This window comes from Sander lucioperca, chromosome 5 (genome assembly GCF_008315115.2).
Source record: "Sander lucioperca isolate FBNREF2018 chromosome 5, SLUC_FBN_1.2, whole genome shotgun sequence".
NCBI lineage: Eukaryota > Metazoa > Chordata > Actinopteri > Perciformes > Percidae > Sander > Sander lucioperca.
This window is the reverse complement of record NC_050177.1, coordinates 927,329-944,041: the sequence shown is the minus strand read 5'-3', so window position 1 is coordinate 944,041 and position 16,713 is coordinate 927,329. Positions and strand designations below refer to the sequence as shown.

Here is a 16,713-nt window from a genome sequence, read left to right as displayed (position 1 = left end):
TGTGATCAGAAAAACTAAACAAAAAAACTGATGACATGATGAGAAAGAGGCACAATGAGAAGATAACTCACTTGGAGTTTGAAAGGTGTTGCATGCTGTATGAATATTAATATACTGACTTGAATGCAGCCAGGATCACATTTGCATTCAAACAACAAACGTGGACACATTTATCCAATAAAACACTCTCTGACTTAAGCTGCACAGACTCAAATGAAATCTGTCCGTGTTAACTTCGATATTTTAGGAGAAGGTCAACATTTTGCGGTGAATTATTCCTTTAACAGAAGTTTTTTTGCATCATGGTAAAGCATTAATTGCCCAGAGCCCATGAGCTCATTCAAGACACACTCGGCAGCAGAGATGGGTTGCAACCAGGGCTTGACATCAGCACCCGCCCACCCGCCAAATGCGGGTAGAATTTGGCAGTAGCGTGTAACGCAGTCACTCTTAACTAGCCATTTTGGCTAAGCTGCAGACATTCTTACGGTCGTGTCTCCCTCCTTCCCGTCTTTCCTCTCTGTGTTTTGGTCCTGGGACGTGTTCTTATGTCTCAGCATATTGTTTGTGATTTGAAAGAGCACCATGTGATGGTGCTCTGCCACCCTGTGTGACTGAATAAAAACATTTGCAATATATATATAATTTTATGTAGTCTTGATTTGAGTGTGTATACAGTGGTCATTTAGTAAATTGTAGCACACCAGTCAACTTTAATAGAATAAAAGCGTAATTTCCCACATAATTGTGGCTAGTGACAATGCTGAGTGGCTAGTAACTTTTGGAAACCACTAGCCCTAATGGCTGCTGAGCAAAAAAGTTAATGTGAAGCCCTGCCTGCATCAATGCCCTCCCACCGGCTCCGACACAGTGCTAGGAAACCTGGTGGTTTGTCTGCTGCTAGCTTGTGCTCCTGTAGGGCTGGAAGTTGATCTGCTATTTATAGGATGTAATGTCACACATGTAGCTCTAATCACTCACAAAAGGCTGATAAAAATCCTGCCGGCTTGTGGAACTGTGAGCTTCCAACTGAGCGATCACAGTTGTAAGTCAGTAGTTTGTTAGAGCTCAAAATAAGACAAAAACCAAAACAGACAGATCTTCAGAAAGCGAGCAGAAGTGAAAAGAAATAGTTTGGAGTGCAGGTTATCAGAGAGGCATCGAGAACTAGTTCTGAATTCGAATCAGTTCCAAATTATTATCAATCAATTTTTTTGTTATTTGGGGTGCTTTTTCAATTCAGCTTATCAATTCCTGAAAATAACACGTGGCTCTACAGTGCCATCACATATGCATCATGTTTACAATACGGCAGACAGGAGTGTCACAAAAGACACCGACTACGTTTACCTACATGCTAATATCTCAAAATTGATACGGGTCATGTAAACAGTAGATTTCTGAATTAGGCCTTATTCCGAATGCAGCATTTTTGATTAAGACGTGGGATATGGCGGTATTATTCCGGTTTTAGGAGCATTCTTTGGACAATTGTACTGCGCATTTGGAATATGCGTCTAAATTGGGGGGTTTTACTGCAGTTTGCGACAGTTTACGACCTGTTGCCTCTTTGCTCTGTGTGTTGTATACATAGTTAAATAAATGGACAAAGCGACAGCGTAGACTTGCAACGGAGACCAGTGAAGTTTATTAGAAGCTCTTTTCCGGTGATGGCTGAGCGTTACTGCGCAGCCTCCAACTGAGAGAGACGACGTAGATGTGACGTGAGCAACCTGTCTGAAAGTTGGAAGTCTTCTGGTAGCTGTGCCAAGAGAAATCTCAATCATTCCCAATCTAGCAGAGACGGAGAGCGTAGGTATATGTAAGGAGATAACATGGACACAGGCTAATTATTGATAACTAAAATGCTAGTTAACATTAGTAATTAAACTTAAACAGCTTCTCCTGTACTGTACGGTAATTTGTCTACTATGCGACAGTAAGTCCCGTGGTTACGACACAATCGTTAGCCTATTTTTACAAAAACGTCTGCTACGGAGCCATAACGTGAGATACAAGGTAATGGAGCCTTTTATACATTGCCGTGTTTCTTTAGAAATAAACAACGGACAAAAAGAGTCTTTAAACGCTTCAGATGTAAAGTTATTCGCTGTCAAAGTGACGTCAAAATGAATGGCAGTCAATGGAATGCTAACGGCGGGTGATGGCTTATTAGCATCAAAATGGCTCCATAGTAGGTACGCTTTGCGGAGGCTGGCTTGCCCCCTCGGTTGTACACAAACCAACAAGCCAACAGTTTGCAAGGCTGTTTACCATGTCCATCATCTTAGTTCAGCATGTTAGCATGCTAACATTTGCTTAGTACAACTGAGACTGATAGGGAGGTTATTAGTTTAGCAGGTATTTGATCATAAACCAAAATGTTGAACAAATTGTAATTTTGACCTGATGATGAGTAGGATTCATTCTCTAAGAACCATGACTGTCTGTTCAAACTGACAGACAGACAGACATTGCCATCCCTTGCTGCTGAAAACTTTTAAATTGGGAAAGGTGAGAAAAACATGAAGTGCTCTTATAAACCAGCGCTGCAGCCTTTATGTGGAGAAAGCAAAACAACAACCCAGCATAAAAAAACAACACAATGTCCGAATGAATAATGAAGTTAAAGAAGGAAGGCCAGGAAGTAGAAGAGTTTTTTCTTATGTCTCCTGTCATGTTTATAATGCCTCAAAATCAGCTAATCTTTGCACGTCAGACTCCAGTAAAAACAAATGTAAAACGGCAAAAACTTATTAAAGAATACTTTTATCTTTATTTTACCTTTTAATCAAAAATAATCACAAAACACCTTTTGGCAGGTTTATGGCAGGCAGCCCAAAATCTGCACACAAATAAAATATAGGCGGTTTTGGCGTCCAACATATTTTCCTTTCTTTTCTTACTGAAATATTTCAGGAATCTGAGCAAAGATTCAATAAGCACTGGAATTCGATAAGCAGAATCAAAAGCGAGGAAAAATCCAAATCTTGACGTAGAAGATGTACACCTTTTCAATCCTCTGCACCCAATTTATCCAGTGAAAGGTGGGAGCTTTTTCTGCACAGGGCAGTTCAAAATTTACTTTTTCGTCCACCAGCCAAAGGGCTAGTGAATGATTACATTTAACCAGCCACTCAATAGATCACCATCGTTCTTTTGATTAGTGGGTAAAGAAAATCTACCAGCCACTTGCATATTTTACCAGCATTTGGCTGGTAAATGGTGCTAATTTTGAACCCTGGGACAGGTATCAGATCAGACAAGACAATAACATCCCTTGTGTCGCTCATCAGGCAGCTCAGGATGGACTGTGGATGTATTGTATGTGCAAATTCTTGCAAGAGGCAAATCAGGTGCAACAGGAATGAATATACAGTATATATGATGCTACACCATGAGGGGAATGTGTGTGTGTGTGTGTGTGTGTGTGTGTGTGAGAGAGAGCCTGCTTTACGTAGGGAATGTGCAACAGTGTGTGTGTGTGTGTGTGTGTGTGTGTGAGAGAGAGAGCCTGCTTTACGTAGGGAATGTGCAACAGTGTGTGTGTGTGTGTGTGTGTGTGTGTGTGAGCCACTTTACGTTGGGAATGTGCAACAGTGTGTGTGTGTGTGTGTGTGTGTGTGTGTGTGTGTGTGTGTGTGAGAGCCTGCTTTACGTAAGGAATGTACAACAGTGTGTGTGTTGTGTGTGTGTGTGTGTGTGTGTGTGTGTGTGTGTGTGAGCCGCTTACGTAGGGAATGTGCAACAGTATGTGTGTTTGTTCATTATTCATTAAGTCGCTGTTTGTCCAGGAGAATTAGTATTATTCAGAGCTATTAACAGTCAGTCAGCTGTACAGCTAGCAGCTTCTCTGTGCTCAAAAATGTTTCCGCCAGCTTGCTTTCAGGGACAAACTGGAGAAACTCACACTAAATAAAAGCACATTGACATCTTCAGGTTCCCTAAAACAGCAGACCTTCACTTTTCTGTCTTTTTTTTAACTGTGGTTGCTATGTACAATAGAAGGATCTTCATATATTAATATTCTTCATCTTTCCAGTTTTTTTCCTTCCTTGTTGTCGGGTCATTATTTCCATAGACGTTTGTCCTTTTTCGTATTCATAGAGTATTTTCAGTATTTACATTATAAATTATTACACAGTCTTGTGATAAAATAAATAACTTAAATACAATGGCCGTGGCTTTTGCAGTGTCTTTTGCATGAATGGGAAACGGGAGGGATCAGATGTAAGATGAATGGAGCCTCGCTCCTTGATGCTTCAGGGCTGCAGACCAGGAGGATAAACGATCTCCGTTTGTTTGATGCAGTCTTTCTGCGGAGAATCACGGAAGGGTGAGGTGAAGGCGGGGGGGGGGGGGGGGGGTGGCAAAGCACCAGGGATAAACTTCCTAAGCGGCACAAGGTGGGAAACCCTCCCTAAAGTTTGATGATTCAGGAAGTGTTTCCCACCCAAGTGGCCGACGTGCGAGTGAAATCCGTAGGGAAAAGGGTTCGGGTCGTGTCGGGTACAGAGGGTTATACTGGCGGTTTAATACTGCTGTGGTAGGTAGGGTACAGTGTCTGGTTGTTGGCCCTCAGTGTGACATATTTGAGGATCGGTGGAGAGATGGATGGAGTGAGGGATGAGTGCAAAGCTTCTACTCCAGCTATACCACCGTGCCGCTCGGAGAGTTCCCGTTCTGTGCTGTCAAGTTCTGATCAGAGAGACAAAACATAAAAAGGAAAGTTAGACACTAGAGACAATCAGACCGAGAAAATCTGTATTCCACTTTAAAGTGCAGGAAGATAAAAAGCCAACTTTGCTCTGGAGAAGAGAGGCGAAATCATCTCCAACTGTTGAGTCATTTCTCGCAGTCTGAAATATCCACAAGCTGAAATATCTACTCAAAACAAACTGATTACTTACTTGCAATGAAGGAATATCAGTGAACTAACCTAAGTTATTATTATTATTATTATTATTATTATTATCATTATTATTATAATAATTATTATATTATACTTACAACAGCAAGTAGGCTAAAGGCTAATTACCATTTCCATTACATTACCATCATAATGAATGTCCTGATAGTAGGGGTGGGAATCACCAGAGGTCAAGATACCATATTATTGCGATTTTAAACATATTGCAATATTCTGCGATATATTGAAATGTATTACAAATTTTTCCCAATTTCAAATGATGCCCCCAAAAGGAAACTTTGTTCTTTTTTTATCTAAAAAGATATTTGAAAAGAAAAAGATGTTTGTTCATCTCACCTCACTTTTATTGCTGCAAAATGGGATTTTCAAGCAGACAAACTGACCAAGACATCTACAATAATAGATTGATACTTGGCGTCTGCGTATCGATACAGTATTGCCACGGAAAATACTGCGATACTATGCTGTATCGATTTTTTCCCCCACCCCTACCTGATTTTCTTTTTTTTAAAGATTATTTTTTGGGGAATTTTAGGCCTTTATTTGACAGGACAGCTGAAGACATGAAAGGGGAGAGAGAGGGGGGAACGACATGCAACAAAGGGCCGCAGGTCGGAGTCTAACCCGGCCCCTCTGTATTGAGGAGTAAACCTCTATATATGGCCGCCCGCTCTACCAACGGAGCTATCTGGGCGCCCCATACTGCAGATTTTAAACAGGAACTAAATACGAGATTGTATTAGAATCCTGAAATGTAGAAAATAATTTCAGAATAAATATAACAATCGTCCTTCACCTATACATCAAACACTAATGGACATATGGCAGCTTAAAGTGCCCATATTATGCTCATTTTCAGGCATAATTGTATGTTGAAGTTGTACCAGAATAGGTTTACATGGTTTAATTTTCAAAAAACACCATATTTTTGTTGTACTGCACATTGCTGCAGCTCCTCTTTTCACCCTGTGTGTTGAGCTCTCTGTTTTAGCTACAGAGTGAGACATTGCACTTCTGTTCCATCTTTGTTGGGAGTCGCACATGTGCAGTAGCTAGGTAAGGATCACATCAGCTAGCTAGCTGTTTCTCTAACTTCAGTAGTACAAGGCAGGATTAGCCGGGAGACTTCTTCTAAACGAGGGCGCACTTCCAACTTTGCGTGGAATACCTGCAGAACAGGGACATGGAAGTAGTTCTTTTGTAGATTATGGTGAACTTGTGTGTGCTGTAGCAGTGCTTTGCCATTGAGAACAAGGGGGATAACCGCTAGCATGCTAGCGCTAGACAGTGCTGATCAAATATGCACCAAGATTTGGTTACTGTATTGCCTACTTCTCGCCTGAAATGTTTTCAGAAACATTTTTTAGTGCACCGTTGGGCTGAAATACGACATCTCGTAAACAGGAAGTGAACAGGAGATACCACAGCCACTTTTCTCAGTTTTCTTTGGCCACGTAGCTCCAATTTAAAAAATGTTTGCGCCATTCTACTGCATAGACATCCAATTTTTATTTAAAAAAAAAAAAAAAAAAAAAGACCCTCTTTCCAGCGGTAAAATACTTCTTTAACTGACGATAAATCAACGAATCGAAAAACACCATTATTCTTTAATCATGAATTTAATCATAATAATAAATAATTGTTAGTTGTAGCCAAAGCATTGATGTATTTCCTAATCCAATGTTTTTCACCTGAAAGGGTTAACTGAAGACTTACCGCCTTCCCCGGCCGCGCCCAGGTGCAGATGAGCCCCTCTTGGCAGGCGGTGATGATGCAGTCGTCCATGAACACCAGGACTGTCAGCCTCTCATGTGCGATCTTCTTGCACACCAGCGGCTCCAGCAGCGGCACCTCGTGCATGCGTGGGCACAGCGTGGTGCCCAGGACCTTGGCGGCGTCCAGCCGGTTGCTCCTCGGCGCCACGTTGATCTTATCGTTGCTTTTGCTGATGTTTCCCAGGCTGTGGTACCTCTTGTGCTCCTTCTCCACCCCGCTGCTGCACCCGGACTTGTCCGACTTGCGCTCCTGGAGTGACAGCGTGGCGAAGCGGCCGATGCTGAATGGGGTACTGTTTCCTGCTCCGCTGCTCCCTCCGCCTCCCCCGCCTCCCCCGCCGCCCTCCGAGGCGCCCTGGCCCTTGGAGGCATTTGCCACGGCAGGGTGGGGCAGAGAGTTGGAGCGGGAGAGGGAGCGAGGAAGTGGTAAGGGGAGGGTTGGCGGGTTGGCGGTGCCGGTGTTGGTGTTAGGTGGATGATGGTGCCCCTCAACCGTTGCACCTCCTCCCCCAACTGAGGTACTGTTGACCCCCCCGCTGCCTGAGTTGGACAGCGAGGGCCCAAAAGTGTTAGTAAAGGCGCGGGACAGCGGCAGGCGTGGGTATAAGACGTCATCTGTCAAGTCCCACAGACAGAACTGGGTGTCCTGGCCCACCGAGCCAAACCGGTATGTGACCGACGCCGAACCGCCACCTTTAGAGCTGTGCCGAGAAAGGCGCGACAACGTGCTGCTCGTTCGGACCCGGCCGAAGTGCATGGAGTTATTTGGTGCTCCCTGGTGGAGGTCCTCCTCGCTGCCGCTAAGCTCCATCGGCTCCTCATCCTCCAGGGAAGTCGTGAAGGGGTCAAACGCCACCACATTGACCCAGGACTTGTGGCCGTGACCTCTTGCAACCACACGGCTTTCTGCAAATGACCAGACGGTAACCAGGTCATCCTCTCCGCCGGTGGCGAGATATTTCCCATCGGGGCTCCACGACACGCACAGAAGCCCGCCGAAGTAGCTCTTCATCACCCCCTGCAGCTCCATCGAGTCAAAGTGGAAAACACGCAGGCAGCCGTCCTGGCCCACGCACGCCACATGCACGCCATCCGGGGAGAAAGCAAACTCGTTGAGGCCTCCGTCTCCCACGGCCCATCGTAACAACGGGTTGCGCGGCGTCTTGGTTTTGCAGGCGTAGACGGTGAAGCCTTCTCCCTGCCGCAGCAGAGAGTACTGTGGGGCCGTGGTGCCACATGGGTGGTCCACGTTGTAGAGGTAGAGATGGCCGCTGGCATGGGAGGCCAGGAACAGGTTCTCAGACTTGGGAAGCCATTTTAGACATGTCACCTTGGATTTGTCTATCAACCTCTGGAAAACAGGAAGGAGGTGTACAGAGGAAACACAAGGAGAGAGATTTTGAGAAAAATAGGGGACAATGGAAGAGGAGATGAAAGAGTGGAGGAATGGGAAGATAAGAGTGAAAATTAAGATATTACAAACACTTTTTGTGCTTTGATGTGGACACTATGTCACCTCATTGTTAGCAAATTGTGTGATCAAAAAATATCTATCGGGAGAAGCATACAGTACGTAGAAAGTAAACATGGGGAGAGAGAGAAGGTTTGCAGAGATCAAGAAACAAGCTGCAGCAGAGACAGACTGAAACCAACAGACACAGACCACGGGATGGAAGATAAGGAAAAAAAGATTTAAAAGAAAATCCCACAGAGGTGAACAGATTCAGGAGACACCTAAACACAAAGTCTATCTACATGCAGTCGTGCACACATGGCCCCTTCATCTCCTAAATTGAATTGGTAATCCCATTAAAGAGAATCCCATTAAAAAGAAAGAGGCAGTTCAGGAGACGCAGTAAATGAATGTTAAAGGTATAAACGCTGAAGACGTCTAGGCTACATCACAGCATCCAAACTAGGGCAGAAAAGAAATCGATACAAGAATGACAAATGACTTCTGTTGCATTGTAGCAGCAGGACAACACACAGAGCTGCAACCCCCGCTACTTTAACAACACAAGAAGAAAACAGACAAATACCTCCTCATTGAAGAGTTTACTGGTCTCCTTCTTGATGGGGTCGAGATACTGGACCTGTCCGGCTGAGAAACCCACGATGAGAGCTACACTCTCCGCTGTGGCAGAGTACTGGTTGAAGTCGTGACATGTTGGCTGAGTCCCCTTGTAGATCCTCTTGTCTATCGGCTTACTGAGGTCTACAGCCTGCAGATGAGACAGATTGGAGAAAAAGAACTGTGAAGCACGCCGAGAAGAGTCAATTTATCACAAAGTGGGTTTCAGGGACGTTCAAAAGGTCCTCGAAGGGGTTTCATTTGTTTCACAGGATCCATTTAAAAGCAAGAGTCTACACAACAATTGATCACAGTTACAGACATCTGCTGACAATGTATCTTACATTTCTGGGCCAATTTATCATTAGGTGATTTCTATTTCGACAAATGATCATCAAGCGTAGATGACAAAAAAAATTCCTTTGAGATATTTCCACAGCAGCTAGCTACAGCAAAGTTTTCTCCTATACAGGGAGAAATCCATCAAACAAGATTCAGAGACCGATGAGGTTTCTTTCCACCACAAAAGACCAGAAAGCAACATGGCTGCAGGAGTATTTCCAGAATGGAAACACTCTGATGCTCATGTTGTTGGTGTACCCATAGACAGCCCACCGAAAAGTCACACAGCATCTCTAAGGGTTTGTTAAAGTCTCAGAGATTGCTGCCAAGATTTAAATATACATGGCCTCGCAGTGCTGGAAGGGGGTCACAATCAACCATGACACTAATAAAAGAATATACTCATCGTGCCCTATAAAACACAATTTACTGGCAGAAAAACTGTAACGGATGAGATCGAAACATTGTCCACGTCTGTCTTAAAAACAACAGTCAGGTGCCCATGTGAACATTGAAACAGGTTTTGCTTGTTGTAATCATTCCTCCTGTTCATAGAGATATCTTCCTAATGCGCTGCACATGTAAGTGATGGGGGACAAAATCCACAGTCCTCGTTCTGCGTGCAAAACAAACACAAAGTGGCAACGTCAATAGCTTCACATGAAATGATAAGAGCAAGCTAAAACTGGTTCAGTGTTTGTCAACACATTCTTACTCCCAACTCATCACATACGACCGCTTGGTCAGGACCACTTGGCGTCATGTTTTTAGGTGGGCTAGGGTTAGGCAACAAAACAACTTGGTTAGGTTTGGGAAAAGATATTGGTTTGGGTTAAAATAAGTATGTTTGTTAGGTAACTAACATACGTGATGTTAGTTAAGTATGTAACCTACGTAAGTTAAGATAAGCTAAAATAAGTCAACGTTGACTTTTGGTTTCATACGAGACACGTACAGCCGTCTCCTGGGTGAAGTCCTGTGTTTGGTTGACCCATCCATCCACCCTGACCTATGTGGACTTTGTCGCTTTTTATACTACGTCATCTCACAGCGCTGCAGCCGAGCGGTTGAAAGCCCGGTGCGTCTCGGTCTTATAATACATCCATGGTCTTATACAGATGCTATTCTGGATCAACGTTAGTACATTTCCAGGATAAAGCCTGACATTGATGCCCCCTGCCTTCCGCTCTCTGTGTGTTGCCGTTCTCAAAATCTCCCTTCGCTTTGGGAAACGACAAACTTCGAGCTAGCAAGCTACACGCTAAAAATGGCAAGTTTTGAAGAAAATTTGGATCGTGCAACAAAGCAGGCCTGCTTGGTTCTTTCGGGGAATGATTGTAAAGATTTACAAAGAATATGTTTAAAGGCATTCACTCTCTAACTGGGACTGGTTGGTGGGATTGCTATGGACGAAGTACACATGGCTATACACTGGTAAGAGCAGATTATGTTTAATCATATAACCAGGTAATTTAAATAGCTAACATTACTGTACTGTGTGAACAGTTACCTTCATTTAATATTGTATGTGGCGTTTCCTTTTGCGGTGTGCAAATGTTCCACCAAAACAAGTTTCCCGAGACCATTTAGCAGAGCCACCATCGCTGACTCCGGAGCTTAGCGCCACCCAAGATGATTGTGATTGGTTTAAAGAAATGCAAACAACCCAGAGCATTTTTTTCCCTCATGAAATGTTAATAAGTACATTTACATAGTAAATCCACCACTCCTTATACATCACTACATGGCAAATAGTGCTGCAAAGATGAATCAATTAGTTGTCAACTATTAAATTAATCTAAAATTATTGTGATAATCAATTAATTGGGTTGAGCCATTTTTTGCTATGAAAAAAGTACAGTCCAGCTTGTTAAATGTAAATATTTTCTAGTTTCTTCACTTCTCTGTGACAATAAACTGAATATCTTTGAGTTGTGGACAAAACGAGACATCTGAGGACGTCGTCTTGGGCTTTGGGAAACACTGATCAACATGTTTCACAATTTTTTGACATTTGATAGACCAAACAACTAATCGATTATTCGAGAAAATATTCGACAGATTAATCGACAATACAAATAACCCTAGGTTGCAGCCCAGATATTATGGGGTATTGGCACAGATCTTGAATTTATGTATCAGAGTCAGTTGCAGGAGAGGAAAAACATATTGCTGCATCTGTGCTGATTAAATGCAATTGTGCCAGAGGATGATTTCATAGTTAAATCATTAGTACAAATTTAAAAAAACAACATCTCTTCTTAATATTCTTTGACATAAATAAGATTTTGAACCCCTGAATTTTGAGGATGTGGAATATAAATGAAGTGTTATACTGCATGAATGTTGAATGTATAGTATGGTGATGGTGACATCATGACATGTATCTTCAGTCTGCTGCATGCGAGCCAACTAGCCATCTACACGTGTGCATCAGTCATAAAGATACAAATTCCTGGCAAATGAAGGCCATTTATTGTACTTTTGGAGTCATTTCATTATGACCCAGAAAAGATCAAATCATGAACAGTGTGCAGTGAAAGAAAACCCTTGACATTTAAGGAAGGTAGGCAGTTACAACATTTTCCCTCATTGATCCATGTCACCTTAGAGGAGGAGAAGCTTTTTACATTTGTCCTCCAGTTCCTCCTAAATGGGTTATTAGCATTCCTCATTAAGAAGCAAATGGTGCAGCTTGCTGCTTGCACTTCCAGCTCTCTAAAAACAATCCTTGGTGAAAGCTAGCAATGCTAAAAACAAGCTGAGTGAGGAGAAACTGGAGGACAAGTAAAGATACAACTCACAGACCTCTGTGAAGGGATGTATCATCATGCGTGAGAAGTTATTTTTGTAACTCAGTAGGCCTATATTAAAAGCATTGGCAATTATACAGATTTTCCTAATAGTTTATTTAATGTTCTAGAACCATCCTTCAATTTATAAAAAACTATCAAAATCACCACATTTTGGAAATGCATGGTTTTTACTTGACAGGAAGGATGTGTAATCTGAAAAGTATCTGTCAGCTGTCAGACAAAAAGTACAATATTTCCCTCTGAGATGTTGTGGAGTAGAAGTATAAAGTTGCATAAAAATGGAAATACTCAAAGTTAAATGTACTTTGATGCAGTCCACCACTGTTGAGGAGTAACAAATATGTAACTTCCTTCCTGTCCGTTTCCTGCTCGTATAGTAACACTGTTGCCCCCCTGCAGCGTCCACTGACACTGTGCATCCGTGTGCATGATGCACCATTCACTGTCTGTTCACACGCACATTATCATGTCGCATTGCAAAGCAAATAAAGGTGTCATATGTGTCAAATGCTCGCCTGCTCTGTGCAGCACGAGCAGCCCAAGAACCTCGGTTTGAAAACATGATTAAATGGGAGTATCTAATTTGCAGAGCAGGTTAGCATGCTAAGCTAATCCTGAGCATCCAATCTGTCATATAGGAGGAGAACAGGCTCACCTTCTTGATGTTGGTGTACGTGTAAAAATACAGCTCCCTGCCGATGTTGAAGCACACCCTCTCCGAGTCCTCGCTCGGGTCTTCGGGCTGCAGCTTGACCATAGAGACCCGGACGGGTGGCAGGAAGCCCACTGGAGAGGAGTTGGCTGCGGCATTGGAAGAGGAGGAGGCGGCGGCGGCGGCAGCAGCAGCAGCGGCGGCAGCGGCGGCGGCGGCGGCGGCAGCCCCCGGCCCCTGCAGCAGCCCGACCCCTCCGCCGGCTATCGGACCGGGTCCACCTCCAGGGCCCAGCGTGGCTCCAGCGGACGGACCCCGCGGCAGTCCGCCCCGCTGCTGCGAGTCCGAGAGGGTGAGCAGCTTGTAGAAGCCCTCTCTGGTCCGGAACTGGGATTTAATCTCATTGATATCCTTCAGAGCGCCGCCATCTCCGGCCATTTTTAGTACAAACAAGCCGCACAGGAAACTGATTTTTTGACCTGGAAATAATAACGCTACAATCAAAAAGTACTAGAATAAATATGTGAGAGGCGAAGCCGAGCAGCCGAGATCAGCTAGGCCGACCAGCACACCCGGTCTGCTCCAGTGCATTTTACACCAGTACTGGAGCCAAAACCGTTGCTGTCTGGCAAATAAACCCCGAGAGAAAGCCCTTCTGAGCCGGTGTAAGCATCATCCTCGAGTCCTCGACCGGTTCTCTGCCTCCGTTCATCCAGTGTGCGTAAAGTAACGTTACGTTCAATAAGTAACGTTACGTTCGATGATGCGTCGACGGCTGCTGCTGCTGCTGCTGCTGGCCCGGCCTTGCACTGCGCACTCCCACTGATGTGTCGGGGGCAAAGAGAGGGCATCCAGCCCCGGACAGAGTGCTTAATTTAACCGCCCAGCAAATGTGGAAGAAGCATTTATCCTTTACTTAAGAACACGTACTACACTGTAAAAAATACTCAGTTACAAGTAAAAGTCCTGCATTGAAAATGTGTTTTGTATTATGTTTTGTATTTATTAATTATTTTTATATTAGGCCTATAGTAGGCCTATTGTGTCTCTGTTACTGTGATCATTTTTTATGCAGCACTTTGGCTCAACTGTTGTTTTTAAATGTGCTTTAAAAATAAAGTTGGATTGCTGCATTGAAAATGTTACTGTAATGCTACTTAGGCTAAGTAAAAGTATGTAAGTATCATCAGGAACATGTACTTAACGTAATCAATGCAGAAAAATCCTCACCTTTTAGAAACTGGAAACGATCAAAACAGTTCTGTCAATCAACTAAGTGTTTAATCGGCTAATCATTTCAGCTGTGGGCTACTTGTAGTCCTTCATATTGTTGGGTAGTTTAATTTATAATAAAACATCTTATTTTATAAATTACATGTGTTTTGTGTGCAAAAATCTCAATTTGTAAAGTGACTAGTAACTAAAGCTGTCAAGATTAATGTAGTGGAGTACAATATTTCTCTCTGAACTGCAGTGGAGTAGAAGTAGAAAGTGGCATCAAAAGAATAGACTCAATTACTCCAAATTTGTACTTAAGTACAGTACTTGAGTACATTTACTTAGTTATTCACCACTGCTGCCCAGTGACACCCAACAGGACCACATGATGTATGGTCAAGAAAAACATTTTACTGCACAATGTTAAGTAGGCCTACATTTATAATACTGACATACTTAGCCACTGGTTGTTGTTTTCAGGACGCACATTTTTGTTGGTACCTCTTTAAAATGTAAAATTACTCGAGCATGTTCTTATGAAAAGAGATAAGTGCTACCAGATATGTCTTGATTTGAATAGCAGAAATATGACATTGTCCTGCTCATATTCATCTGTTAAATATTTAAAAGATATTGCTGCCCCAGAGAAAATTAATTAAAATGAAAGATTTTTATGCACAACCAAAAATGGGATGCAGTGGCTTGAAATGAGATGCAAATATTATTATAATATCCAGTAATTGCGTGACAACAAAAAGCAAAGAAAAAACGGATTAGGTGCTCCTTGAAATAGGATTGGTAACAATTTTTTCCTATTGTTCTGACACCACATGAATACTGCACAAATGCTTTGCAATGTTAACAAAAGTGAGAAAAAAAAAGTGTGTATCCGCCCTGTGACTCAGATCCACTCCAAAATTGAATGGGTTCTTCCTCGGCCCATGCTACACCCTTCCACCAAGTTTCATGACAATCAGTCATATAGTTTTTCTGTAATCCTGCTGACAAACTAACAAACAGACAAACCGAGCCTTAATCAGATCCTCCTTAACGGAGGTAATAACTTTCACCTCTCATTTACCATTTCTGCTCCAAGATCAGTACAGTTCACCTCATCTTTTGTTAATTCATTTTATTACAGTGTAACGGCAATGAGAAGTGTGTATATCTGAAATACAGACCCAGGTTACAAACTACACAGTCCATCCAGTCCTTTATGCTTGTATGTGGCATATTCTGGAAGCCAAATGTTTCAGTCCCTGCAGGCAGCTGCTGTTGCTGTGATCAACTGAGATACTCCTCTGAAGTATGAGAGGAGGACCTTCCTTCACTGTTTGTTTAGGGTTTTCTCATGTGTCTGGATACTGGAGGTTGTTCTGGATCTCACACTTTGAAATCAGCATAAATAAGAACGGACTTGCCCAGATTGGAAGCAACAACTCAACAATCCTCTTGGGTCAGCATGAATTTGCAACATCCTGCTATCACTTCTTTCTGACATACTGTATCTCCTCTTCTCCCATTAGAAAATAAAACACTGTGGCGTCCATGATCCCTCAGAGTTAATGATGAAAGTTCTGCATGGAGGCATTAGTGGGAGTTTCCCATGATGCCCTATGCCAGCAGACAGGAGAGTCAGGGCAGCATGACATAGTTCTCAGCAATTTCCAGGACGTACAGGTTGGACAGCCCCACCGGGTCATCGGTCGAACGCGTCTCCAAGACGACCATCCTGCAGTGAGAAAGTCAGGGAGGTCAGAGGATGTCGAGCACTGATACAACCTGCATAAACTTAATGCAAATGTAAGTTATGATTGGATAGGGTGACGTAAATGTTTCTGTCCACGACGCAAATCTAGAATACAGGGTTCCCACATATTTTAATGGACGACATTTCAAACTTTTCCATGACTTTTCAAGGACCATTAATGCAATTTCCATGACTATTCACAATGGATAACCCAAACAGAACTGTATAGTAGACATTACTGTAAATGTTAATCATTGTGCGAAAATAAACAGCAACCTTAATCAACGTCAAACAGTAGTTAATGTTCATATTTGTAATGGATTTGATTATAAACTCTTTTCTGGATGCAAGTCTAAAAATCAATGCGGCAACAAGTATGTAGCCTACATACCACATAATATTTCATGGCTCTCTAATGGCCGATACAATCTAATGAGTCGGCAGTAGCAACGAAAGTCACTGAACAGTAGGGGTGTGAATCTTCACTGGTCTTAGGATTCGATTATCCTGTCAACGCTTTGATCCGATTCGATATCACGATGCATCACCATGTCACCTTCTCAATATTATTATATATTGCTAGACATGGTTTTCATCAACAAATTCAAGCAGTCGTATATATATAAACTCCCCTTTTTATTGTATCTGCTCTTAAAAAAGACACTTCCTGAATGTAGCGGAGTCTCTGAACACAGCAAACAAAAGGTAAAAACTAAAAAAGCAGAGACCAGAAAATCAACAAGTAACATCATTAGGCTATAATCGATTACGGTCTGTCACTGCATCGATGCAGAATGGTCCACGTCCGCATCGCGATGCATCTATGCAGTGATTCATTTCAACACCTCTACTGAACAGAAAAAGAAATCCAAGCAACCAGACGTGAACACCACGGCAAAGAGTGACGACATGCTGTACCTGTCGGACTGCACCAGTCTGTAGATCTTTCTGAGGTCGGTGGTTTCCTCCAGCACCTCAGTGAAACTTTGTCTTCTCCTCTGCCAGCCGTGACGCCACACTGCCAGCAGCGTGTCCTCAAAATACACTGGACCGGACAGACACACAGTAAATGCTGAGTTTTAATCATCTCCAATTTTAACCATCACTGGTTTGCAGTGGTGGAAGAAGTATTCAGATCATTCACTTAAGTAAAAGTACC

The 16,713-nt window shown here is 42.9% G+C and overlaps 2 protein-coding genes across 4 annotated transcripts in view; both read right to left on the bottom strand.

The window, feature by feature from the left end:
• Positions 1 to 3,969: 3,969 nt before the first annotated feature.
• zmp:0000000529 (WD repeat-containing protein 20) lies at positions 3,970 to 13,458 on the bottom strand. The gene is made up of 4 exons (XM_031304188.2): positions 12,590 to 13,458; positions 8,745 to 8,927; positions 6,647 to 8,056; positions 3,970 to 4,698 (listed from the first exon to the last, which is right to left on the bottom strand). Exons 1-4 carry the CDS (start codon positions 13,022 to 13,024, stop codon positions 4,651 to 4,653), a joined length of 2,076 nt encoding a protein of 691 aa, XP_031160048.1. The 5' UTR covers positions 13,025 to 13,458; the 3' UTR covers positions 3,970 to 4,650.
• A 1,463-nt stretch (positions 13,459 to 14,921) lies between these two features.
• The window catches only part of LOC116053191 (mitogen-activated protein kinase kinase kinase kinase 5-like), a 45,306-nt gene continuing 43,514 nt past the window's right edge, over positions 14,922 to 16,713 (bottom strand). For all 3 annotated transcript variants that reach the window (XM_036001014.1, XM_036001012.1, XM_031304171.2), the window contains 2 exons: positions 16,473 to 16,599; positions 14,922 to 15,536 (listed from right to left, as the gene is read on the bottom strand). In XM_036001014.1, coding sequence (XP_035856907.1) covers positions 15,440 to 15,536; positions 16,473 to 16,599 — 224 coding nt within the window. In that variant the 3' untranslated portion in view covers positions 14,922 to 15,439. The remainder of the gene's footprint in view (positions 15,537 to 16,472; positions 16,600 to 16,713) is intronic.